The 26,231-nt window shown below is 49.6% G+C and overlaps 3 protein-coding genes across 5 annotated transcripts; 1 reads left to right on the plus strand and 2 right to left on the minus strand.

The window, feature by feature from the left end:
- Positions 1–3,737: 3,737 nt before the first annotated feature.
- LOC120688309 (exosome complex exonuclease RRP44 homolog A-like) lies at positions 3,738–17,410 on the plus strand. The gene is made up of 24 exons (XM_039970572.1): positions 3,738–3,896; positions 3,972–4,112; positions 4,206–4,363; positions 5,268–5,323; positions 5,506–5,628; positions 5,729–5,859; positions 5,947–6,187; positions 6,271–6,424; positions 6,515–6,755; positions 6,874–7,030; positions 7,110–7,178; positions 8,041–8,166; positions 8,322–8,374; positions 14,428–14,534; positions 14,653–14,707; positions 14,792–14,891; positions 14,972–15,083; positions 15,384–15,504; positions 15,596–15,655; positions 15,737–15,842; positions 16,298–16,393; positions 16,474–16,555; positions 16,727–16,792; positions 16,922–17,410. Exons 1-24 carry the CDS (start codon positions 3,843–3,845, stop codon positions 17,115–17,117), a joined length of 2,805 nt encoding a protein of 934 aa, XP_039826506.1. The 5' UTR covers positions 3,738–3,842; the 3' UTR covers positions 17,118–17,410.
- A 151-nt stretch (positions 17,411–17,561) lies between these two features.
- On the minus strand, positions 17,562–19,619 carry LOC120689403 (protein PIN-LIKES 7-like). Its single transcript, XM_039971689.1, has 10 exons — positions 19,485–19,619; positions 19,340–19,419; positions 19,127–19,251; positions 18,919–19,040; positions 18,650–18,835; positions 18,443–18,565; positions 18,251–18,351; positions 18,060–18,112; positions 17,781–17,975; positions 17,562–17,677 (listed from the first exon to the last, which is right to left on the minus strand). Exons 1-10 carry the CDS (start codon positions 19,617–19,619, stop codon positions 17,562–17,564), a joined length of 1,236 nt encoding a protein of 411 aa, XP_039827623.1.
- Positions 19,620–22,021: 2,402 nt separating this feature from the next.
- LOC120688310 (plasma membrane ATPase-like) lies at positions 22,022–26,067 on the minus strand. 3 transcript variants are annotated; one of them, XM_039970574.1, is made up of 13 exons: positions 26,011–26,067; positions 25,781–25,900; positions 24,527–25,651; positions 24,347–24,451; positions 24,116–24,260; positions 23,861–24,025; positions 23,529–23,767; positions 23,404–23,436; positions 23,223–23,304; positions 22,948–23,108; positions 22,671–22,844; positions 22,402–22,581; positions 22,022–22,303 (listed from the first exon to the last, which is right to left on the minus strand). In XM_039970574.1, exons 1-13 carry the CDS (start codon positions 26,065–26,067, stop codon positions 22,022–22,024), a joined length of 2,868 nt encoding a protein of 955 aa, XP_039826508.1. The 3 variants fall into 3 exon arrangements, with proteins under 3 accessions (XP_039826508.1, XP_039826507.1, XP_039826509.1); XM_039970573.1 differs by having other exon boundaries at positions 25,990–26,067; XM_039970575.1 differs by having other exon boundaries at positions 25,781–25,894; positions 26,005–26,055.
- Between the last annotated feature and the right edge of the window lie 164 nt (positions 26,068–26,231).

Consider the following 26,231-nt stretch of genomic DNA (forward strand, 5'->3'; position numbering starts at 1 on the left):
GGAAGGCATTCGGTGTCATGATCCACAATTTTATTTCATTATTTCTAATTTGTAGCAATGAAATATTACAGGTATGTAATGAACTATTATTGTACGTATGTGTCCAGTTTGTATGAAATATATATTTACCTATGTGTTCTCATATATTTTTGAATGTAGGTATGGAGATGGAATCCTTGCTAGACCCAGTGATCGACTCGAGCCACAGGTCTTACTTTGCAGCTGTTGAGCACCGAGCCCTAGAGGTGCTACGTCCTCGTCCACCCGGGGAGGCGATCTCTATACACCACGATTGGTGTGACCGGTATGTAATGAAATATTATTGTTTATCACTTATGTATTCGTCGGTATTCCTTTGTTTCGACAATTTTGTTTATTTTCAGGTTACGTGAAGCCGGTCTACTGACTCTGAGCCGTCTTGTCGAGGTTGGGCCTATTCAGCTCGACCGATCCCTCCTGACGGCGCTCGTTGACAGATGGAGGCCGGAGACACACACGTTCCACCTCCCGTGTGGGGAGATGACTCCTACGCTGCAGGACGTGGCCTACCTCCTTGGCCTCCCTATCGTCGGGGAGGCTGTAGGTCCGCGTGTGGTGGCGGCCTCGTGGAAGGATGAGCTGGAGGCCCGTTTTGCCCTGGTTGACCGCGTGGAGGAAGCAGGTCCGATCAACCCGCACCCGCGAGCAGCAGGTCCTTCGAAGACCTGGTTCCTACAGTTTACAGTACGTATTCATTTCATATATAAATTTAATTGCTACAATTCAAATGTTCCATTGACAGTTGAAACCATTAATCTTAATTGCTTATGCAGCCTGCCCTGTTGGCTGCGGATGCAGACGAGTACAGTGTGACCAGATCGCTGGAGGCGTACTTACTTTGGTTGTTTGGTTACATCATGTTCAACAACACTCATGGCAACTCGGTCGATAGGATTCTCCTTCCGTATGCACGGGAGATTGCGGATGGGGACGAGGACATACCGCCCTACAGCTGGGGTGAGGCAGTACTTGCAGCCACTTACCGTGGACTCTGCGACGGCTGCATGAAGACACATGGGAACGCTATCTTGGCAGGGTGCCCACTACTGCTACAGCTTTGGTCGTACGAGAGGCTAGCCGTTGGTCGGCCCCTGGTCAGCCACGAGCCTTACCACGGGGGCATGTACGGCGAAGAGTAGGACGAGAGGTCCACTATGGGAACTATCTGGATCTAGCGTCAGGTGCGTTCTTATACATCTAATTTTGTTATTCATTGTTACATGATGCATTAGCGCACTTTTAATGTTACTTATTCCTAATGCAGAGGTCCTGGGCGCATGCGCAGGTTAGACGCGCATATCCTGAGTTTGTTTCAGAGCTCGACATGCTGACGCCCGAGGACGTTGTCTGATAGCCTTACAGCCCAGAGGCTGTGGCTACCCGTGCACCAGCAGGCCTGTCTTCGCACTGCTCCGCGAATGCGAGCCTGTGGCTTACTTCCGCCGTCCTGGTTTATGACATCGCGGTTGAGGCATATTGCCCCTGGAGAGTCAGGAGACAGTTTGGGCAGCGCCAGGAGTTTCCGGTGCCCACCGCGTTGGAGCGTGTCAGTCGCCAGGACCACAGGTAATTATGAATGAACTTGGCTCATACATTCGTGTCGAATCTAACGATTCTTCGTGGTCCACTTTGTTGGTTGTCAAGGAGTGGCTTGCCGTGCTCTGATGATTGGATCACCAAGATCCAGCCGTGGGTGGACCAATGGGAACAGGCAGACGAGCACTTGGTCCATCCAACAGGACCACACACAGACAGCTCCTTTAGGGCTTACCTCACCTGGTACTTACCCCGGACTCGGGCTCGTCTGGTTTTTGTTGACACTCACCCACAGCCACACCAGGCGAGGCCTCAGGATGGCTATGGCCGGCACCACGTGGAGGCACTAGCTGGCGCGGTGAGTCACTTGATCATATTTGCATATATAATCATATTCATAAGATAATTCATGTGTTTGTAACTGTACTTTTACTGAATTGATGCAGCTTCACCTTTGCAACATGATGGAGACGGACTGCTCGACTTACTTGACGAGGGTACGTGCCGGATCCCCAATGACCCAGTTTGAGCAGACAGAGGTATGGTCGAGGCATCGTGATCAGTTGCGTCAGGTAGTGCACAACTTCGGAAGCCGTGTGCAGTACGAAGACAGCCACGGGTCGTCTCAGGCCTCGTCGTCGTTCCCGTGTCCGTCGACCATGCACGGGCCGACGTCGCAGTTCTTCCCAAGTGCAGGTAATGTACATATCTCTTTAAAATTACATCTAGTGTTCCTACATATTTACTAATATCACATACATGATACGATCCAGCTACTGCGTTCGGCCATACTGGAATGTTTAGAGGCACAGCACCAGTTGGCGGACCGTATCCAGCGATGGTACCGGGGCCACAGATACCGGCCTACACAGGTTAGTTTATGTTTCGTATTTTGGTTTCTACATGTCATGACAAAATATACGAGCGTACGCTAACATCCACATTTTTTTGCGTAGGATTCTACCCCCATGCGGGCGCCGGACCTTCATCTTCCTCCTTTCGACCAGATAACGAGACCTTCACCTTGGACGACTTTCGACAGCTTGAGTCCAGAAGAGCCTGCCGCGCAAGGTGACCCCGATGTCTTGGGGTATTCACAGCTAGGAGGAGCACCATTTGGGATCTCACAGCAGCAGACACTGCAGCCCCTTGCGCGTCCTGAGCGACAGATGAGGTCTCCGGATGTTCTCACCTACTCCGAGGGCCATGTCCGTGCCCAGCAGAGGGCTAAGAGGGTCCGACGCCCTAGGGGTGGTTAGATGTATCTGATGTTTGTATCTCTGATGTTTATTTGTAATGAGATAGCTGTGGACCGCTTATTTGTATCCGATGTTTATGATTGTGGTAGTTTACTTGTCATTTATTTCTATAGATACTATTGATGTGAACTTATTATGTTTGTGGGTTCCATAATGCTCGTGAAATAAGAAAAGTTCTTGCGATTTTTTCCCGTGATTTAATGAAGGAAAAGTTAGGTGCGGTAGGAGTTAGCGGCCGAGATCCTGCCGGCGATGATGACGACTACACGCTCGAATAGCTCAAAATAGGAATCATAGTGTATCTAGCTGCGAGTACGAGATCACATGTTGCCACTGCTCAGCACGGCGATCACGGGTTTCCCAAATGTGGCATTCTTTGCCCAGACATACGTGACCCAATAGCAGTGCCCTTCCACCATTTCAAAAAGTACGCAATTCGGCAGAGCTTCGCCGTTTTTTTTCTTCTCACCCCTCTGTTTTTCCTGAATTTTTATGCTCAAATGATAAAGAGAATTGCGGCATATGGCAGACTCAAATGACAAAGAGGCCCCTGTCGCCCCATGGGTGGGCGACAGGACCCTGTCGCCCGAGGGGTGGAGGGGCGACAGGGCCTTTTTTTTCTTCCAGGGGCCTCATTGCGAATTTGAAAAAAAAAATACACTTAAGGCCTGTCGCCCTATGGGGGGCGACCGGGGGGTATTTTTGAAATATTTCAAAACGGACATATATTTTTGAAATTTTTATTTTTAAAAAATATAAAAAAGAAAAAACAGCCGACCCACACGAGTCCAACAATAGCCTTCCCGGACGGGCCCGAACCCAAACCCAAGCTGGGCTCAAGCTAGCTCAACCGACCCAATACGCACTTGCCAAACAAAAATTAAATTAAACGCCGACACCCCTTTGCCGGCGCCGCCACTACCCCACGCCGCCGGCTGGTACACGTCTCCTCCACCGCTCCACGCTCCTCCTCGCCGCCGCCGCCGCCTCGTGCCGTCGCTTGCCACCATGCTGCAAAGCAAGTCCTTCGTGAAGAAGACGAAGCAAGGTCGCTTACAAAAGGTCTGTACTCGGCAACACCACCACCTCGCGAGGCCGCCCCAAACCCTAGCTGACGCCGTCGCCCTCTCTCCGCAGGTCGTCAGGGAGCACTACCTCCGCGACGACATCTACTGCGGCTTCGTTCCCTGCTCCGTCTGCGACGCCGCCGCCGAGCGCAAACTCGCCGCCGCGGCGGCCGCCATCCTCGTCGTCGACACCAACGTCGTGCTCCACCAGGTATCGAAAGCGTTCTTCAGTCTCCTGCTTAGCCTCCTTGTTGGCTATAAGGTCGAGGGCGTGGATTAATGATGAGTTGAGATGTTGCGGCAGATCGACTTGCTGGAGAATCCGGCGATTGAGGATGTTGTCGTGCTGTCCGTGGTCCTGGAAGAAGTGAAGAATAAGAACCTTGCCGTTTCCAACAGGATCAAGGCACTGTGTACCAACAAAGCACGGAGGTTCTATGTTTTCGCCAACGAGCTGCACAGGTGGGCCCATATTCTACCATGGTGTACTCGTCAATAATTTTTATTTAGTTTGTGATGCTCTCTTGCTATATATGAACCAATAGTTGCCAGTTTCAAATTCGCAGTCAATAGAATATTGCTCGTACAGCTGCTGCCTGCTGGCGTAGTGGTATAAATATATTTGAGTTACTAGCGTGGATAATTGAGGAAAGCTCAAGGGTTAAGCTAAGATTATTTGTGCGTGCCATCTGATACTGTGGTCACATTTTTGTTAGAGTTAGTGTTGAGGAATTCCTTACATTAGTTGAAATTGATACTATCTTAAAAGACTTCGTTCAAAACTTCAAATGATTGCTTCGAGCCAGCTTTAACGTGCAGCATAAGTATTGAACCCCATTTTTTGCAGTTTCAGCACGATTGTAGTGATGAAATGTCTTTACGCAAGAACCATGACTGCATAATTACTTATTACGTTTCCTGGAAAGAATTACATCACTATCTGCAAATACAGCTTTCACAATGCAAAATTGTCAATGTGTGTCTCAGTCTCTTACAAGTGTAGGCTCTTCCTTAAACTGCCTCTTACAAGTGTAGGCTCTTCCTTAAACTGCCTCTTTTGAAGTGAAATAGAAGTGGATGAACTGCTTGATAAAAGGGCAATAATGCTTATCTTTCTACAGAACTAGGTCAAACGTAGTGATGTATGCTAGCAGTAAAAACAGAAACTATCGATTTATATCCTCAGTAATTTATAGGATCTAATTTCCTATTAATGGGACAATTTTGAAATCTAAATGCACACATTACGGCTTCTATCTGTGCATCCCTGGTAATATTTTAACCTATTTACACCAAAACTTGCGTCTTGGCGGTAGCCTTCTCTTTTCCTTGCCATTCTAAATTTCTAATTTACTCGAAAAAACAGGGATACTTATGTCAAAGACATGGTTGGGGAGAGCTCTAATGACCGTAATGACAGAGGTATGGTTTTGTTAACTTGGTTATGTGATTCCACATATTCATTTCCTGTCATATATATATATATATATATATATATATATATATATATATATATATATATATATATATATATATATATATATATATATATATATATAGGACAATGGTATGTAATTTTCAGACATGGCTGTTTTCCAATCCAGCAATTCGTGTTGCTGCTCGTTGGTACCAAAGCCATCTTGGTGGGAGTGTGAAGGTTCTGCTGATTACAAATGATAGAGATAACAAAAGGAAAGCTATTGAAGAAGGCCTTAATGCTGAGACAGGTGGATAGCATGCCGCAACAAATTTGTAGATTAATATTTTCAATTGCTGAAGTAATGATTTTTTGTAGCCACAACCTCAATAAAATATTTCTTGTTCCAGTTGAGTCATATGTAAGGTCGCTTGCGCAGCCTGGTTTGCTTGATTTGGTGGTGGTTCCAACTAGTGGAGATGTTACCATGGAAGATGTAGAAGATCATAGACCATCCAAGAAGAAAGTAATCTACAGTGAGGTATGCTAACGGTACACCAGTGCTTTGTTGATTTCATTTATGCTCTAGCGTGAAATGTATCCCTATGTTTGCTTGGTATTATCTCAGCACAAACCGATGTCAGAAATTACATCTGGTCTGCGGTGTGGAATCTACCATCAAGGCAAGCTTCGAGTTAATCGTTACAATCCATTTGAAGCTTATGTTGGAAGTGAGAGCATTGGCGATGAGATTGTTATCCGCGGACGCTCAAATATGAACAGGGCTTTTGATGGTGATATAGTTGCTGTTGAGCTCTTGCCACAAGATCAATGGCATGAGTCAAAGTCATTTATAGCAGATGATGATGGTATTTTCTCAGTGCTGAAAGAACAAGATTAAACACTTCTCATTTTATTTTTATTATTTGGTGAATTGTGCTGTTTTTTTCAGAAGAAGAAGAAGAAGTCCATCTGGTACCTAATAGTGCTGATGATGCTCCTCGGAACACTAGTTCCACACAATCAACAGTTGGATCATCAGCTCCTTCTGTCTCTAGTCGTCCACTTGGACGTGTTGCTGGTATAATTAAGAGAAATTGGAATTTGTAAGTTTCTATGTGTTCTGAATGAGATGCCTAACTGTGATATATACTTCTGATCTCAGGATAACATGATAAGGTGCTGGTGTTCTGCAGGTACTGTGGTTCCTTGCAGCCAATGCCCATGCCTGCTGGTAGTGGGGGCGTTGCTCATGCTTTATTTGTTTCGAAAGATCGAAGAATTCCTAAAATCCGAATTCAAACCAGACAGCTTGAGAATCTTTTGAACAAAAGAATTGTTGTTGCGGTTGATTCATGGGATGTTCTGTCTCGCTATCCATCAGGTCACTATGTACGAACAATTGGAGATATTGGTGACAAAGAAACTGAAACAGAGGCAAGGATACTTAAATTTACAGCTGCATCAAGTGCAGTTGCAACTTGCATAACAAAATTTGCATGCAAAAGTGTATTCTTGATGGTGACATGCTAAGCAATGTTTATGCATGAAGCAGGTTGTCTTAATAGAGAATGATATCAACACGAGGCCTTTCTCTACACAAGTCCTTGCTTGTTTGCCACCATTACCATGGACATTATCACCAGAAGATTTGGCTAATCCTAATAGACAAGACTTGCGTCATGTGAGAGTCTTTAGCGTGGATCCACCAGGTGATTTAATCAGGATACCCGCAATCTATTGCTATTTTATGTACCTGAGTCAAGCCCTTATACTTCAACGGTTGTGTAGGTTGTCGAGATATTGATGATGCACTACATTGCTCGTTACTTCCAAATGGAAATTTTGAAGTTGGAGTCCGTATCCTTTATCAGTTTCTGCTGTAAATTCTTCTATCTAGTTCATATGTAGGAGTGAATTTACCATGTCTTTTATTCCTTGGTGATCTTTGAGTTAATATACATATTTATCTTTCTTTTAGTTGGTGGTGGTTTTATTTTTGCAAATTGTAACTATACCTTTTGCATCTACCATTACACTTGGCTTGGAGTGTATTATATAGAATTGCTTGTTCAGTAATAAATGGAATTGGTTGATAAGCAAAAATAAAAAGGGAAACAATTAAATTGTCCTAAACATGTTGGAAAGTAAGTGCTATGCAGGAGGTTTTAAGTTAATTCAGTATGGTCTCTACTTGGTGTATATTCGAGTTGGAATTTAGAAATCCTTTTTCTTTAATAACTTTCATCTTCTAACTGTTATATAAAATCCTTTTGCTTCATCTGATTGGGTACTACCTGTTTTCAATTGGAATTGCCCATCTTCCAATTCCATGACAAAAATCAATAATGACATAAATTAATTAAATTTACATATTGAAAGTGGATTCAAACAGGCTATTGCACAATATGCGATCATCTATGTTGTACCCATGGTGCTTGAACTTGTTATCTAGAGCAATTTACTTCTGGCCTCGCATCACAATCTATGTTTTTAAAGCGGTAAGGCGAGGCCATCCACCACCGCCTTATCGCCTAGGCGACGCCTAGGCGGGCTAAGGCGAGACCTTAAGCAAGGCGAGCCGCCACCGCCTTGTCGCCTAGGCGACGCCTTGAAAACAGAGATCACAATCACTGTCTCAACAGGCAATTTGTCATGTTCATTTACTCTGTGGTCTGTGCTACTGATCCACATTATGCATTTCTTGACATAGGCTGACCAGATATTGCTGATGTCACTAATTTTGTTCACCCTGGTACCCCTCTTGATGAGGAAGCTGCTCAAAGGGGCACTTCTGTTTATCTTGTTGGGCAGCGGATTGATATGCTTCCAAAGCCCCTGACTGAAGGTGTGGATTCTCCTTATTGCATACTGAATTAACTAAACATGAAATATTGCTATTTTAAGTGAAGAAAAAACATTTATTCAAAAAAAAAGTGAAGAAAAAACTGAAAATTTGTAGTACCTGAATTGGCTAATGTTTTCTTTTATTTCGATTTCTAGATGTTTGTTCACTTCGTGCTGATGTTGAAAGGCTGGCATTCTCTGTCATTTGGGTAAGTCTAGTTCATGTCATTTGTTGTTTTGATTCCCACTTGTTACATGTGCATTGTATAGGATACTTCAATTGGTATTACCTTTTCTACTCTTATCTATAACATGTCTATCATGTGGAACATATGTCCACAGTGTAGGCAGGTAAATAATTATTGTATTCCTCCAAACCCTAGATGGGTGGGTATATATAGACCTATACATGGGCCTCTTAATGGGCCTCTATACATGGGCTCAATATACTCCAACACCCCCCCCGCAGTCTGAACTACCGGCGCAGCGGTGTTCAAGACTGGACAACAAGAAAACTAACATCCCCCCGCAGTCTGAACTACCGACGCAGCGGTGTTCAAGACTGGACAAGAAGAGAGTACAAATAGAGAACAAAGGGCAAATCCCCCCCCCCCCCCCCCGCAGCCACAACTAGCCACCGGCTACGTTGAGACTGGATCGAAATTCCGAGAAGGTCGAGGAGGGCAGCCCCTTGGTGAAGATGTCAGCAAACTGGGAGGTAGTCGGGACATGGAGTACCCGAACATCGCCGATTGCGACTCTGTCGCGCACGAAGTGTAGGTCGATCTCCACGTGCTTCGCCCGCTGATGCTGGACGGGGTTGGTGGAGAGATACACGGCGCTGACGTTGTCGCAGTAGACGAGCGTACTCTTGGCGAGCGGGCTGTGGAGCTCCGCCAAGAGCTGTCGTAGCCAGGATGCCTCCGCCACGCCGTTAGCGACAGCCCGGTACTCCGCCTCGGCACTGGAGCGGGAGACAACCGGCTGTCGCTTGGACGACCAGGAGACCAGGTTGCCGCCCAGGAAGACGGCGTAGCCGGAGGTGGAGCGACGAGTGTCCGGGCAGCCAGCCCAGTCAGCGTCGGTGTAGACTACCAGCTCAGCAGAGGACGAGCGGTGAAGCACCAGGCCGAGGTCCACAGTGCCACGGACGTACCGGAGGAGACGCTTCAGCGCAGTAAGGTGTGACTCCCTGGGATCATGCATATGGAGACAGACCTGCTGAACAGCGTAGGTGAGGTCCGGCCGGGTGAAGGTGAGATACTGCAAAGCGCCGGCCAGACTCCGGTAGGCAGTAGGATCAGTCACCGGATCACCCAGATCAGCAGACAGCTTCGCCTGAGTGTCAACTGGAGTGGAGCAGGGCTTGCAATTAGTCATCCCAGCCCGCTCCAGAATATCGAGGGCGTACTGCCGCTGGTGAAGGAGAAGACCAGACGGGTGAGGCTCAACAGTGACGCCTAAGAAGTGGTGGAGCTGACCGAGATCCTTCATAGCGAACTCCTGCTGTAGAGAGGATATGACACTCTGAAGCAACTGCTGACTGGAAGCTGTGAGCACAATGTCATCGACATATAGCAGCAGATATGCAGTCTCATCCCCACGGTGGTAGATGAAGAGAGACGTGTCAGACTTGGCCTCGGTGAACCCCAGTGTCAGCAAGAACGTGGCGAACCGAGAGTACCAAGCCCGTGGAGCCTGCTTCAGTCCATAGAGAGACTTGTTGAGCCGGCAGACCATATCCGGACGACTCGAGTCCACAAATCCCGCAGGCTGAGAGTAGTAAACAGTCTCTGACAAGGTGCCGTGAAGAAACGCATTCTTCACGTCCAGCTGGTGCACAGGCCAAGTGCGCGAGAGCGCAAGCGAGAGGACCGTGCACACCGTAGCGGGCTTCACAACGGGGCTGAAGGTCTCATCATAGTCCACACCAGGCCGCTGAGTGAACCCCCGTAGAACACAGCGAGCCTTGTAGCGCTCTAGTGTGCCGTCAGCCCGACGCTTGTGCGTCCAGATCCACTTGCCAGTCACCACATTGTAACCAGACGGACGCGGCACGAGGTTCCACGTCTTGTTGGCAAGAAGAGCCGCGTACTCCTCTTCCATCGCGCGACGCCAGTGAGGATCCGCCAAGGCGTCGCGGACAGAGGAGGGTACCGGAGAGATCCGCGGCTCTCCCTCGGTGGCAGAGAGTCGCGGCCTGGGACGCCATCCGCCGAGTCACCATGGGATGGATATGCCGAGAATCCCGATGGATGACCGGCGGGTGGTACACCTCCGGCTCGGCTCGAGCGGGAGCCGGAGGAGGCGTCGACGGTTCAGGTGTCGGCGTCGCAGGAGCCTCCGGAGCAGGAGGCGTCGACGGCGCCGGTGTCGACGCTGAACGACGCCGGTATACCTGCACCGGCTCAGCGTATCGCTGCGGTGCCGGGTGCGGCCCCGATCGACGCCGGTGCACCTGCACTGGCTGAGCGTACCGCTCAGGTGCAGGGGAAGGCACCGGGGCCGCGCGTGGCGCAGCGGGAGACACCGGGAATGTGCGCGGCACAACCGAAGGTTCGGGGGCCGCGTGTGGCGCGACCGCGGGCACCGGGGCCGCACTCGGCGCAGCAGGGATCACCGGAAGCGGTGCCGGTGCGCCAGGAAAACCTGCAGGAAAAGGACAGACAGGTAACGGTGGCTGAACCACCGGGTCAGTCGGAAACAGAGACGCCAGTTCTGGATCAGAAGAAGGTGTGGAGGTGGAGTAGGGGAAATCCGACTCGTCGAAGACGACGTGTCGGGAGATCAGAACGCGGCGAGAGGTGAGGTCAAAGCATCGGTACCCCTTGTGGTCAGGGGAGTACCCGAGGAACACACAACGAGTCGAGCGGGACGCCAGGTTGTGGGAAGAGGTGGCAGAGGTGTTAGGGTAACACGCACACCCGAAGACCCGAAGGTGGTCGTAGCGAGGAGGGGTACCGAAAAGAGCGTGGTGTGGAGTGGGAGCAGGTGAAGCAGTGGACGGAAGGCGGTTGAGCAGGTAGGTGGCGGTGTGGAGGCTCTCAGCCTAGAAGCGCGGGGGGAGAGAAGCCTGGATCAGAAGGGTGCGCACAACGTCGTTCGTCGTGCGAATCATCCGCTCAGCCTTGCCGTTCTGAGGAGAGGTATACGGACAAGACATACGCAGCTGAACACCCCGAGACAGGAAGAAAGACCGGGAGGTGGAGTTATCGAACTCCCGCCCGTTGTCACACTGGACGGCCTTAACGGTGAGGCCGAACTGAGTGGACACCCAGGCAAAGAAGTGGAGGAGGGTGGGGAAGGTCTCAGACTTGGCGCGCAAAGGGAAAGTCCAAGAGTAGTGAGAAAAATCATCAACAATGACCAGATAATATCTATAGCCAGACATGCTGAGTACAGGAGATGTCCACAGGTCACAATGAATGAGATCAAAAGCATGCGCAGCATGCGAAGAAGAAAAAGAAAACGGAAGTCTAACATGACGACCTAACTGGCACGCATGACAGAGGTGCTCAGCAGGAGCCCTAGTACATGGAACATCGGTACTACGGCGGAGCTGAGCCACAACGTCACGGCTGGGGTGACCAAGCCGGCGGTGCCAGGTGGTGGAAGAAGGCGTCACGGCAAAAGCAGAAGACGAAGAAGCCGAAGACGAGGCAGCGGAAGCCGAAGAGTGTAAAGGGGCTCCGGGCTGTCACATCGGAGGAGCGGACGCCGGGAAGCCGAATCCTTCACAGTAAGACCAGAGGAGTCAAATTCGATAGAACAGGAGTTGTCAGCAGTAAACTGGCGAATAGAAAGAAGGTTGTGAACCATTTGAGGAGCAATAAGAACATTAGGAAGACGAGGAGCAGAACCCACAACGGTGACAGGAAGGCAAGACCCATCACCAACCATGATCGAAGAAGGACAAGAGGGGTGTGGGGGTCGGACAGAGGAGAGGATACCAGCATCGGGAGTGGTGTGGAACGAGGCACCCGAGTCGGCGATCCACTCGGTGCTGGTCGGCGGCGTCAATCCCATGGTGCTGAAGGACTGCGCCAGAGCGGCCTGGTTCCACCCCCAGGCCAGGTCGGCTGCTGGCTGGGCTGGGTGGGCGGGGTCCAGGACGGCGCAAAGAGTGGAGCAGCACCGGTGAACATGGCCGCCGGCTGGAGATGAGGACGAGACCCCCCTCCCGGACCCTGGAACGGCCACATCGAGATGCGCCCTGACCATGGGTTGCTGAAGGATGGCCAGGGCGTACCTCCAGCGGCAGGGGCAGGAGCGGGAGCCGGAGCCGGTGTCGGCGCGCCCCGACGGCCCCCATCGGTACCGGTGCTCCCAGAAGCAGAGCCACCAGTGCCACCACCATCACCCCGTCGCCGGCGACGTCCACGGCCCCCCTCCTCCGGTCTGCCCGGCGGGAGCAGCACCAAGGAGGGAGGTGGCAGGAGCAGCGGAGGAGGCCGGTGGAGTAGCAATGAGCGCGGCAGGGGTGGGCGAGGACGATCCGGGCGCGAGACCCCTGGTGATCTCGAGGGCGAGGTCGTCCCGGACCTGCAGGAAGGTGGGGAAGGGCCTCTGGCGGGCGATCCAGCCCTTCAGGTGGTCGTAGGTGCTGCTCAGTCCCCGTAGGACATTGAGCACCAAGACCCGATCGGACACCGGATCCCCGAGGTCGTGAAGAGCATCGGCCATGCTCTTCATCCGCCGGCAGTACTCACCGACGGAGAGGTCCCCCTGCACGAAGGTGCGGAAGGTGGCGTCGAGCTGGAGGGCGCGGTACTCGGCGTTGCCGATGAACTGCCCCTCGAGCGCCACCCAGGCCTGCCACGCGGTGCCGCCGTGTGTCCTGACGAGGTCCTGAAGATCCATGGAGATGGTCCCGAAGATCCAGGACAGGGCGATGCTGTCGAGGCGCAGCCACGTCACGTCACGCGCCTCGATCGGCGAGTCGATGAGGACGTGGTCGTCGAGGGCGTTGCGGCGGAGGGTGAGGACCTGGTCTCGCCAGCGGCCGTAGGAGGACGACGCGGGGTCGAGGAGGACGGAGACCAGGGCCCTGATGTTCTGGACGCCGGCGGCCTGGAGGTGGAGCTGGACGACCATGTGGTCGGTCGGGTCGTACCGGGGTCCAGAACCAGCGGGCGGGGCCTGGTGGGAGGAAGAGGCGCCGTGCTCGGGGTCGACAGGCAGGCCGGAGGAGACACGGAGGTAGCGCTCCGCCTCGGCGACCCGGAGAGCGAGTGCGTCGGCCGTGGTGCGCTCGTGCTCCCAGGCGAGGGCTGCCACGCGGACTCGCTCCTGGGCCGCCGAAGCCTCCGACTTGACGGCGAGGAGGGCCGCGGCGAGAGCGGTGTTGGCCTGCTGCCCTCGGAGGGCGGCGGCGGAGAGCGGCGCATCCGCGGGCGCCATCCCGAGGCCGGACCACGCGAGATTGGCGGCTGCGGCGGCGGGCTGCTTGCCAGCAACGACGGCGGCGCGGTGGGCGTCCTGCGCTGCGGCCCACGCGGCGGCCTGCTCGGCGGCATGCGCGGCGGCCGTGGGCCCTGCGGGGCCCGCACCCGCGCCAGCAGAGGCCGCGGCGGGCAGAGGGCCCTGCTGGGCGGCAGGGGCGGCCGCAGCAGCCTGCTGGGCCGCGGCCAGCTGCTGGGCGGCGCCGGCGGCCGCGGCAGCAGCGCTCGCGGCGGCTCCGGCAGCGCCCCAAGTGGCGGCGCCAGCACCCGCAGCGGCGGCATCACCCGGCGGCTGCAGGGAGGTGACCAGGGCGGCGGCTCGCGTGTGCCCGACCTCCGCGTCCGCGCCAGCTGCTGCAGAGGTGGCGGCGCGGATCTGCGGGCAGGGGGCCGCTGCGGCCCAGGCAGAGGAGCGCTGCGCCGGCTGCAGGGCTCCTCCGACACAGGGGTCTCTTAATGGGCCTCTATACATGGGCTCAATATACTCCAACACACAGTGCCCTCCTCCGAGTCCTATGAACTCAGGTGGTACATATTATCTTAGAATCCACTGCATGATTTTGCACATATTGCTAATTTGTGTGCCGTACATTGATTTGGGCTAAACTTTGGTGCCTTTACATTTTATGATGCACTATTACTTATTCTGCTTGCTGGCCCTTTCTGAATTATGATTTATAAGTAGAATCACCTTTTAGAGCTTCCCTCATAGTATCATTCTGCTATATGAGGAGAGTACTTCCATCTTACCTCTGGCATTTAAAGAAGTGTCCTGATACTTACATATTGGTGTATTGGTATTTGGAACATTATGTTTACAGGAAATGACTCCTGATGCTGATATCATATCCACGAGATATACAAAGAGTGTAATCAAATCTTGTGCTGCAATGTCTTATGTGGAAGCCCAGGCAAGAATGGATGACAGGTGCCTTCTACATTGCAAATTTTCAGAACATTACTGTGCATGAAAATCAAACTCTAAGTTGGTCTAATAAGTTTCAACATCAGTGTAATTTATTGCTTTCCTTTCATTTATTTTTCAGCCGTTTAGTTGATCCACTAACTGTAGACCTGAGGAACTTAAATTCATTGGCAAAGGTCAGCTATTGTGCTTACTCTCATCATACTTTATTGGGTATCTGTTACCCATCTAGTAAATTTATGTTTTTATTGCTTATGTAGATCATGCGACAACGCCGTTGCGAAAGAGGGGCTTTGACTCTTGCTTCTGCAGAAGTAAAATTTGAGATCGATAGTGAAACTCATGATCCTCTTGACATAGGTATCAAGTTTTGTAAAGCTTATTGGTGTTATATTTCAGAATTTGCACCCGTAAAGTACTTAGTTACATCAAATCCGTAGGAATTTATCAAATCCGTGAGGCAAATCAAATGATTGAAGAGTTTATGTTGGCGGCAAATATTTCTGTTGCTGAGAAGATTTTGAAGCACTTCCCCTTATGTTCTTTGCTAAGGTACACATTTTTCCAATTTTTATTCACATCCAGAGCATGTTAAAACCGCGCACATCCAAAGATACCTTTAACTTGTTTGAAAAGCCATTGGAAATATCCACCTCACTGTGTCCATAGAAACGAGAAAATTTGGTGAAAGGCTGCCATTTATTTGTTACTTATTTATCTGCTTGCTGATTTTACTGCTAATCTCTTTCTTCTTTCTATAAAAAAATAACTCTTCCAATTCTGGAGCAAATTTACCAATTGTACTTGCTGACCTTTTTATAAGCCTGCAAATTTTCTTTCTGTTGGTAACAGGCGTCATCCTAGCCCAACAAAGGAGATGCTTGAGCCATTACTCCGTACTGCCTCTTCTGTTGGCCTAAATCTGGATGCGTCATCCTCAAAGGCATTAGCTGAATCACTTGACAATGCAAAGGTGAAACTGAGCTGTATTATTTGTCTCTGGATGCTTCACTCTAGATGATAATAGACTGTATGTTAACCCTTTATTACTGCATGACATGCAGCGCGATGACCCATACTTTAATAAGCTTATTAGAATTCTGGCGACTAGATGCATGACACAGGTAAGATAACTGAACTGAAGTCCCTATGCTAATTTACTGATTCCAAAGAATCCATATAACTTTCCCTGTTGCAACACACAGGCTGTTTATTTTTGCAGTGGAGATTTGACCTTTTCTGAGTATTACCATTACGGGCTTGCAGCTTCTCTTTACACTCATTTCACTTCTCCTATTCGCAGATATGCAGGTTTGTTTTCCATCCATGGATGCTCTGATGCATGAAAATAACATTAGATTTGATAGGTTGGTTGTTATCGGAAACCAGCCATTCCAGACATGTCAGTTAACCACTTATATTGCTAAATTGAACGTCCCCCCCCCCCCCCCCCCCCTTGCATATTAGCTGGAGCTCCGCCATTGTTGGTAGCATGAATAGCTTGCTGTTGAATCTGCTTGTCTTGGTATAAGATGCACCCTGGGACCGAATCAGATCAATCTATCTTCTGCATGAGTGTAACATGGACAATTTTGTAGCCTCGTGTGGAGTGCGGAGTGCCATCACACAGCGGTGGTCTAGCACTCCTGCACATGAAATCTGTAGTGTACAGCCCATGATACTTGATAACATAGCTGATCATGCAGTTTTTGGTTATAGCCTGTAGAAGTGGTGCAAGGTACTAAATTTATACCCTTTTGTTGCAGATGTTGTTGTTCATAGGTTGCTAGCTGCAGCTCTAGAAATTGCAAAGCTCCCACCAATCTTTCAGGATGGTCCCCAACTTACAGGCATCGCTGACAGTAAGAAATCAAATTCAATAGCTGAGCATTTATTTTAATTTGAATCTTGCTGTTTGGTACTGATACTGCTATCATGCCAGACTTGAATTACAGACACCGAAATGCCCAGATGGCAAGCAGAGCATCAGTTGAACTCCACACCCTCATATATTTCAGGACAAGGTATAAAACCTGATTGTAAATTACATAGGTTTGTGGTAGGTTAGAAGTAGATAATATGCGAAATTGTGATAAAGATAGGGGCAAAAAGTAAACTTCAAGTCTGTTGAAGCCTTTAAGGACTGTGTACATAATTGTTTTGGAATCCTGACTGCTGAACTCTTCACTGCGCAGGCCAACTGATACCGAAGCTAGGATAGTAAAGGTCAAGGCAAATGGTTTCATAGTCTTCGTCCCAAAGTATGGTTCTGTCCCCCCTCTCTCTCGCTCGTATTTACCGTGGCTATTTATTCCAACCTTCACAGCAGTTGAACTCAATGTTATGCATTCATCGTTTTACTCCTCTTTTTTTTTTAAAAAAAAAATCAGGTTTGGCATAGAAGGACCCATCTACCTTATTCCTAAAGGAGAAAAGGGTGGCGACTGGGTTGTTGATGAGGTACACCAGAGGGTAACCAAGCCCGGGACAAACATCAGTTATGCTGTCCTGCAGACTGTTAGGATTCGTATGGAAGTTGTTGAGCCTCAGCCCCACCGCCCAAAGCTGCAACTCACCCTCATTTGAAAATGTACAGCTGAACTGTAACACTAGTGTTCTCAGCCTTACACCTCTTTGTTCCCCAGCCCATTCTTTAATTCAACATTGGCGATTTACACTTTGTAACAGTAGCCTCGTGGTCAGGGTCTTGCACTATAAAATCGGAGTATGCATAGTTTTCCTATGTACATGGGAACTTAGTTTCTGAATGTTTCTTGCAGCTGTGAATTATACATCGATATATTTTGTTATTGTGAAAAAGCTGTTGTATACTTGTATGTTCATGTGAAAGGATTCGTAAGTAACGATGCATTCACTTACATGGAAAGCGAACATTATTTTACATGGCCAAATCTGGCTGATGTTTACCATTACTTCAAAATTAAATTGGCGACGATACGTTTCGTGCTCCTAATTTGTCAACGTCATGGTATCTCCATCAAGCCGAATTCAGTACTGATAGCTCACAGGTCACAGCACGAGCGACAAGAACACCGTCGACCAAAGCGTGAGAGCCAGGGCAGCAACCAGATGCGTCCACAGGAAGATGATAGAGCACTCCTCTTCCCCAACGTCAAACAGCTGAGCTATTCGTGCCTGCGTTGGAGAAAGAAATGGTTGTTCACCTGAGAGTCGGCACATCTGCCCTCAGATACAGGACATGTCTAATACTGACAACAGAAGCGGAACTTGCATTACCAATGCTCATGGCTGGAGGAACTGTGGACTGCAGCAGGAGCACATAGCGGTACAGGGGAGATCTTGGTAGGAACCCAAGCTTGGTGGCAGCGGTGACGACGCCGATGCCGCAGGCAGGGAGGACGAAGTAGCGTATGGCAACGATCGATATCACCACAACAGGCTCGATCACCGTCTTGCCTATCCCTGATAGCCCAGCATTGCAAACGTAAACTCGAGAGGCGTATGGATGTCGCATGTGATTATGGGCTTTATGGCAGGGAGCAGTACCTTTTGTTAGGTTTCCACCGAGGATCAGCACGGTGCATGGAATTGCTGCATCTCTGTGGAAAAGTTTCAATGACATCCAAAATAAGCACGTGTTTTCTCCTTTGATGCCAACAGGTTTTCATCAAGAACATTAGTAAACTAAATTCACCAAGAACATTAGTAAACTAAGTGATAATGATGGCTGAACTTACCCTAGTAATTTGGTTGTATCTTGGACTACCCGAAGTGGGGAACTTTCTTCCGTAACAAGTGACTTCATCTTGTCTATTGCGCCGATAGTGAATCCCACGAGCTACCACAATTGTGTTACACAATGATATCAGCTATTTTTGAATTGCAATGTTCACTTTCTGCACTAGCATGATAGTGAAAGCAAGTCATACCGCAGCTATACTTGGTGGTGACCACAGTTCTTTCAGTACTTCTACCAACAAATCCTTGGTCGCTCTCACGTAGCAACTCAAGAAGATATCTCTAAAATCATTTGAAGGCAAGGGGGAACTAATCTGGAGTGGACCACATTGAAAGAATAATTAGAGTTTGTACATCACTTATCTCCGTAGGGCCGGACAATGAAATATTTCACTTACGGAGTTGCCACAATCGTCTGAAAAATTTTCAGAAGTCGGTGGAACAAAAGCCACATAATCGTCAGTTGCATCTTGACCCAAATGTTCTTCGGTCCGAGTGTGATGATTCTTGCATTTTGCCTTGTACAGTTTAGCAGATCTCCTCATGACACTGTAGCTGTGCGTCCATATGTAGAAATTTCCGAGCTGCACGAGGAACAGCTAACATTCTGAATCCAAGCTAACCGTTCCAGCCTTCCAGGGAGCTGATGAAGAAACCATGACCTTACCGCCATTGATAACGAGACATAGGAGAGACCAAGAGAGTTGCAGGTATTGGCGTCCCCAAAGGGACTGCCCACCTCGTTGCAAATTGCTGGAATAATCATCAAAGGGATAGTGCCCCAGTTACCTGAAATTGATCAGGCAAGCAAGTAAAACCTGAGAAGGAAAATTCTAGAAATCTTTTCGTTTCTCTGTGTCTGCTATCTATCTTGCCTGATGAGCAACAAGCAATGACGAGTCCCTGAAGATGTTCCCCGGGTCTGAAGGCTTTGACAGACACCCATCCTAGAACTGCTCCAATCAGAAATATGATGCCCATGTTCACTGGCATGAACCACCTTAACCCATCAAGTTCAGCAACGACCAATCAAACCCACAAACTATTCATCGAACTGCTGAGTAAAGGTAGAGTAAGTGGATTCTAACCAGGAGATGATGTCCTTGAGCGTGACAGTGCTCGCCAAGCTAGAGAAGACGAGCGATGGAACGAAGACAATATAAACAATCTGCAGAAAAACATTCAGTTCAGTGTATCGTCCAACTAAGGTACGGAGTGCTCATTTGGCGTTACCTTATTGATGTTCCTGCGTGCATCAGATGTGAGAACGTTTAAACGATTGGATGCGAGAAGAGCACCCAGCAATCCTACGAGGAGGACCTGCAGAACCGGCAGCCATGCCACGATGAGCAGAGACCAGAACCTCATCTTGGAAGCCTCAGATTTTGACTGCCAGAAACATGCAGCAAACATTCAGAACGCATAGCCTTTTCATAACCTCCCTGAAAGAAACGCAGTATGACACTAGAAGTGAAAAAAGTGGCGACGATCAGAAAGGAAATTTGCCTGCCAGTATTTGTGCTGTTCCAGTGATATTTGCAGGAAGAAATGAAACGAGTCAACGATCTGAATGCCTGCAACTTCAGGATCAGGAGAGAACTGAAAGAAGACAGAATGTGCTGTTGCTGCGCCGCCGCTTAGCACGGGGCTGTGGCTGTAGAAGAAACGCCGGGCGTTGCTCAACAGCCATGACGCGTGAGGTCCCACGTGTCAAGCTCAGCAAATGCGGAGTGCTTCCATGTGTGCGTGTGCGCACGCACAAAGGATTTTTCTGATGGAAATATACCTGTATTAATATGATAGGAAAACGTACATGGACAGATATATATTTTTTTGAAAGTTAGAAACAAATACAGGTACAGGTACCTACTAGAAGGATACGGAGCGGACAGCTATACAGCCAACTTTGCATAGAAGACCCTAATAAAAATAGAAATTACAATATGCTCCTTTGCATCCTCCATCAAAACTCCGACGGAGAGACATATTCCACGAAAACATGGGCTCCCGCTGTTGATTTCGACTGATTTAATAATGTTTTTGTTAAATGCGACAGCGAAAAAACGATGGAGAACAACAATGTCAAACCATAAGAGACACGAGGATTTAACATGGAAAACCCTTCAAGGAAAAAACCACGGACGGCAGCCAACAAATCTTCACTATATTGAAGTGAGTGTTTACAACACCTAGCGGTGGCTTACAAGAGGAATTAACACAGCGAGGAACAACTCTAAAGGGTACACTACAAGAAAAATAGTCTTCCGTCCTTACATGTTAGCACCGGTCATCATTTGGTCCGGTACTAAAGTTGGCATGAAGCCATTTTAGTACCGGGTCTAAATTTGAAAGCCACCGGAGCCATTTTAGTACCGGCTCATAACACCACCCGGTACTAAAAGTCACATTTTAGTACCGGTTGGTGTTTCGGCCTGGTACTAAAATGACGCAATCATTTAGTACCGGTCAATGGCACCGACCGGTACTAAAGGGTGACATTTAGTACCGGTCGGTGTCTCTGGCCGGGTACTAAATAGGCCTCTATGGTTACTTCAAAAATAAAGCATCTCGTACATAGTCACATGTGGTGCACATGTGGGATGGTAAGAAAGCTACACAGAGATTGGAGGTTGTGGGTTCAACTCCTCACAATCACAGGCATTTTTTTCTTCTGTTGATTCAACCGGTACTAACATGGCACTCATTTAGTACCGGAGAGGCTGTACCAGTTGGAACACCCGGTACTAAAAGGGGTCTCAGAAATAAAATCTCTTTTTTCTACCGGTTGATTCAACCGGTACTAACATGGCACTCATTTAGTACCGGAGAGGCTGTACCGGTTGGGACACCCGGTACTAAAGGGGGTCTCCCAACCGGGACTGAAACCCCTTTTTCTAGTAGTGGTATATCGATCCGCCCCAAGACTCCGGCGACAGGCCTCCACTTCGCACCGTCGGAAGTCAGTCTTTTCTTGAGAAATAAATTTAGATCACAATATAACAGTTTTATGAGAGAAAATAAATTAGAATAAGTTGAAAGCTGGTAAGCTAAAGGTAAAACCTAGAAATACTACATGCACACGGAGCGCGTCCCGACGGACTCGCATAGAGCAAAGAAGAGCTGTCCCATTATTTAAAAATATATCTGAATTCGCAAATGAGATCGTGCGAGATCCAGTTCAACATTTGAATCTAGGGACACTTGGTTTCTTTTTGCTGTGCAGATCAAGACTGTTGTTCAACCCTTGAAAGGAACAGACACTGGCAATACCGATTGTCCTCCGTATGCTCAAGGTGATGCTGTCTCTCGTTGGTATTCCCAAGCGCTGATTCAGGTGAATAATGTTATCACAAACGATTTGCACAAATCTGACATTTGTTGGCCACTAAAGCATGGAAGCTCTGAATATAAAGTGGACTGGCAAAAATAACAGGTCTGAAACTGGTGAGACTTGCTGGGATAGATGGTAAAGCCAACTCTTCAGGAGCGACGAGGATCAAATGAAAACAAGAGTAACTAAAGTGCAGAGATCTGATATCTGGGGCAGAACTGAAAACGCAGATGACCACTCTACTTGCTGAAAATATTCAGATGATTCCCGTCAAAAAAAAAAAATCAGATGATCGAAAAATAAGCATCTTTCCAACCTAGGAGGCTAGGACTAACACAAACACATTCGTCTAATAAACGACCTACGAGGACCGACGTGCACCTTGTAGAGCTCCTAAAAATGCGCAGCCAGTAGGAAGCGCCGCCAGCCCGCCGTGCGTTTACATGGTGTAGTACGGCGACTTGACCTCCGAGATGTCGACCCCCCGGAGCTTGGCCGACGACTCGAGGTGGCCTCTGAGCGTGTTCGTCTCGCGGAACCTGGCCATCTCCGCTCGCCGCCTGGCCTGCTCGGCGATCTCCGAGAGCTCCGCGTAGCTGCTGCCGCCCCTGCCGGCCTGCTCCGACTCAGGCACCGGCAGGCCGTGCAGGCTGCGCTGCGTCGTCACCCACTGCGCCTCGCGCTCCTCCCTGCCATAGTCCTTCTTCGATGTGAAGGCCGTCTGCGACAAATCACACACGACAAGGAGCCAACGCGTCGTCATCAGACTTGCAAAGCTAGCAACAATTGACGATAATGGAAAGGCCGCATGTCTCCTACCTTGTTCTGGACGTTGTTCCAGGCTCTGCCGCTAAGCACGTAGCGGATGGCGAACTTGAACAGATCGAGGGGCACGAAGGTGACGAGGCTGTAGAGCCAGATCACGCCGGCCCAACCCCACCCGATGGCCTGGATCTTGGCGAACCCGAAGTTGCAGTACACGGCAATGGCGGTGGCGACCTGAAACCACGGCAAGGCAGTCAGGATCAGCATGCTCTTGTCTTGTGCAGTGGGAGGTGGGAGCCGAGGAGGCCGGCGGGCGAGCATACAATCTGAGCGATGACGAAGGCCGCGCACAGCAAGAAGCCCGGGCGCTCGACGAAGCACCAGCTGCGCGACCGTGTCACGAAGATGAGGGCCTGGCTGATGATGCTCACTTGCAGGTACAGAGCCGACATCATCTCCCCATTGCTGCCCCGAATCGATCTCACGTGGAACGTGTTCTGCAGTGGAAACAAGACGAGGTTATATACATGTACCCAGAACAGTAGTGAACCTTACTGAATGTGTTGTCATGCTTTGTTGGCATGGCAGGATGCTTGTTACCGAGAAGAAGTCAGTGCTCTTCACGGCCCAGAAGAAGATCACAGTCATGACGGCCATGTAGGTTCCATACACAATGCCAGTGGCAAATATCTCATTCAGCTTCCAGCTATCAGGGTGGGGGGAAGGTTTTACTCGGTCCTTTGCGATAGTCATGATTGTGCCTGAAAACATACAAGAACTTCAGCAAATTTATTTTTTGAAAAAAAAAACAGCATATCGATCGGTATTGAATGTTCAGATTCCCATTATCCTCTGAATCTGCATTGCAAACCTACCATCGTTCAGAATGGCAATGACCAAAATCATGAACGGTGAGAAATCAAATTTCCAGATAAGTGCAATCAGCATGAATCCAAGCTGCACAACGACGACGACAGGTTAGATTTTCTCAATAAAATAAAATAAAAATATTTGTGCTATCTGTTGATGCCTGTACAGCCTGAGGAAAAAACTTACCACAATACGAATTGTAATCGAAACAGCATATATCTGCAGAAATTATAAGAGTAGTAAATCAATTTATTTGTCGCTGAAAGTAAAAGGCATGTTCCTAACATGCAGCAGCAAGTTGGAATTCTCACAGTGTAATTCTTCATCCTCTGGAAGATGGCACGGCTTGTAAGCACGGCACTGATGATGACGCTGAGTCCTTCTAGAGTAAGCACAATGTCAGAGGCACTCCTTGCTGCATCAGTAGCACCAGCCACGGCAATTCCGATATCCGCCTTCTTCAATGCAGGTGCGTCGTTCACGCCATCTCCAGTCATCCCACAGATGTGTTTCATCTCCTGTAGCTTCTTAACGATCTCATACTTGTGCTCTGCATCGAAAGGCAGCTATGTCAGACTGAATAAACCATAACCTGAAATTAAACCTGCAGGGAAATTGACTGAATAAAACCAGCCATGCTCACCTGGGAAGACACCGGCAAAGCCGTCAGCTTTCTCGATCAATTCTTCCACTGGGATTGAAGCAGTGGCCTCATCTTTGTTCTGCCCAAGCAGAGCTGACGACGGGTACATGTTAGTGCCCATCCCTAGCCGTCTCCCGGTCTCCTTGGCAATGGCAAGCTGATCACCTGTAGGGTGTCGAAGTAGTGTCAGCTTGAACAATTTATAAGACCTGTAGTGTAAAGTAGTAGAATTAGGTGATGAAAGACAGAATGTACCTGTGATCATCTTCACGTTAACACCGAGGTTGAGAGCACGTGTGATGGTGTCAGCACTGTCTGATCGGGGTGGGTCAAGCAGAGGGAGCAGTCCGACGAACTCCCAAGGCTCTCCAGGGCTTTCTTTGCTCTTCTCCGGGACTACCTGTAAAGCATGACAAATGTTAAGAAACAGAAGACATATAGTACTAACTCATAGATGTACTGCGTTCTGAAAAAGATAAGTCGTGCCTGTCTTGCAACTGCAAGAGATCGAAGGCCACGCTCGGCGTACTTGTCGATCACAGTGTGAACCAGGTTCCTGACGTTATCTCCACAGTTGCAGAGTTCCAAGATCTACATGGATAGATACATATATAAGAAAGATAATTTTTTTTTGGTGGAAGACAATGATGATGACGAATAAACAACCTGCTCAGGAGCGCCCTTGCTGACACGGTGCCAGCTGCCGTCGGCGAGGTCAATGTAGGTGAGGGCCGTGCGCTTGTCGACGGGGTTGAAGGGGAGGAAGTGAACCTCCTCGATGCCGTCCCTGGCCTCCTTGGGATCACTCAGCATGCCGACCATGGCGGCGTCGATGGCGTCTTGGTTCTCCACCCTGGATGCCCTGGCCGCGAACAAGACGACATCGTCCTTCTCAACGCCCGCGGCAAAGATCTCGATGAGGCTGCGGTCCACGCTGAGCTTGTTGAGGGTGAGCGTGCCGGTCTTGTCGCTGCAGAGCACGTCCATGCCGGCCATCTCCTCGATGGCCGTCATGCGCTTGGTGATGGCGCCCTGCTCGGACAGGCGGTGCGAGCCGATGGCCATCGTGACCGAAAGCACGGTAGGCATGGCGATGGGGATGCCACCGATCAGAAGCACGAGGAGGTTGTCGATGCCATCGCGGTACCGGCGGTGCTGGATTGGGTACATGACTATGATCTCGATGATGATGCCGAAGGCGATGGAGGCGATGCAGAAGTTGCCGATGGACGTGAGCACCTTCTGGAAGTGGCCGACATGGTTGGTACTGTCGACTAGGTGCGCCGCCTTGCCGAAGAAGGTGTGGACACCCGTGGCTATGATGACGGCCTCGATCTCGCCCTGCTTGCACGTGGAGCCCGAGTAGATGCTGCTGCCGGGGTTCTTGGTGACCGGGAGGCACTCGCCAGTGAGAGCGGACTGGTCGATCTTGAGCGGATCGCCCTGGAGGAGGCGCGCGTCGGCCGGGACGATGTCGCCGAGCTTGATGCTTATGATGTCCCCGGGGACGAGGATCGCCGCGTCCTCATCGCTCCAGCGGCCGTCACGGAGCACCTTTGCCCTAGGCGCGAGGTTGGCCATGAGCTCCTTGGCGGCGCTCCCGGCGCTGTACTCCTCCCAGAACGAGATGGCGGAGTTGAGGACGAGGAGCACGACGATGCCGACGAAGTCTTGCCAGTCCGGTGGCCTGTGGTCGCCATTGGCGAGTACGATGGCCATGACTGCGGCACTCTCCATCACCCACGACAGCGGGTTCCACATGAACCCTAGGAACTTGAGCATCATGTTCTCCTGCACGCACGGCACAATATAATTGTCACATGATGCGAACTAACCTTTCAGATCTAAACACACAAACGGGAAAAAGGAAAAGAAAAGGAGATAATGCTAGCTACACTAGACGGCGGTTCATGATCTAACCTTCTTTTCTTCCAATTTGTTGGGGCCAAACATGGCGATGCGTGCCTGGGCATCCGATGTCGCGAGGCCTTTGCTACTGCACTTGAGTTTGACGAAGACCTCCTCCACCGGGATGTTCTCCTGCGAATGAAGTGGATGCATTGTTAGATCGAACGACACAATGGAAGGCCGATCGAAAGAGGAGAAGGACGCGAACGAAGGAAAAAGACGCAGATTGGATCAATTCTAACCAGATCAACGGACTCATGCTTGATCTCGTCGAGGCCCTCGTCCATGGCGGCCGCCATCGCCGCGTGGCAAACCCTGGCCGCCCTAAACCTCCCACGCGAAAACGGGGCGCTCTAATCGGGAGAGACTGCATGATATAGATTAAACTAGTTTAGTCAAAAAGGCAAGGATGAAGACAACAGGGAGGACGGTGCTAGCCTGGGACTCTACGATGCTGTAGCAT

Source organism: Panicum virgatum, chromosome 9N, assembly GCF_016808335.1.
Source record: "Panicum virgatum strain AP13 chromosome 9N, P.virgatum_v5, whole genome shotgun sequence".
NCBI lineage: Eukaryota > Viridiplantae > Streptophyta > Magnoliopsida > Poales > Poaceae > Panicum > Panicum virgatum.

What these genes read in the sequence shown, in the direction of transcription:
- LOC120688309 (XM_039970572.1), top strand. Translation starts at nt 3,843, where the DNA reads ATGCTGCAAAGCAAGTCCTTCGTGAAGAAGACGAAGCAAGGTCGCTTA. An exon ending in TAATGACCGTAATGACAGAG is followed by an intron (nt 5,324 to 5,505) that starts GTATGGTTTTGT and finishes TTTCCAATCCAG; the next exon opens with CAATTCGTGTTGCTGCTCGT. An exon ending in ACTTAAATTCATTGGCAAAG is followed by an intron (nt 14,708 to 14,791) that starts GTCAGCTATTGT and finishes TTGCTTATGTAG; the next exon opens with ATCATGCGACAACGCCGTTG.
- LOC120689403 (XM_039971689.1), bottom strand. Translation starts at nt 19,619, where the DNA reads ATGAGGTTCTGGTCTCTGCTCATCGTGGCATGGCTGCCGGTTCTGCAG. An exon ending in ATGTCTCGTTATCAATGGCG is followed by an intron (nt 18,836 to 18,918) that starts GTAAGGTCATGG and finishes TTCCTCGTGCAG; the next exon opens with CTCGGAAATTTCTACATATG. An exon ending in CATGAGCATTGGTAATGCAA is followed by an intron (nt 17,678 to 17,780) that starts GTTCCGCTTCTG and finishes AGGCACGAATAG; the next exon opens with CTCAGCTGTTTGACGTTGGG.
- LOC120688310 (XM_039970573.1), bottom strand. Translation starts at nt 26,067, where the DNA reads ATGGCGGCCGCCATGGACGAGGGCCTCGACGAGATCAAGCATGAGTCC. An exon ending in CTCTTGCAGTTGCAAGACAG is followed by an intron (nt 24,261 to 24,346) that starts GCACGACTTATC and finishes CATGCTTTACAG; the next exon opens with GTAGTCCCGGAGAAGAGCAA. An exon ending in CGATTACAATTCGTATTGTG is followed by an intron (nt 23,305 to 23,403) that starts GTAAGTTTTTTC and finishes GTCGTTGTGCAG; the next exon opens with CTTGGATTCATGCTGATTGC.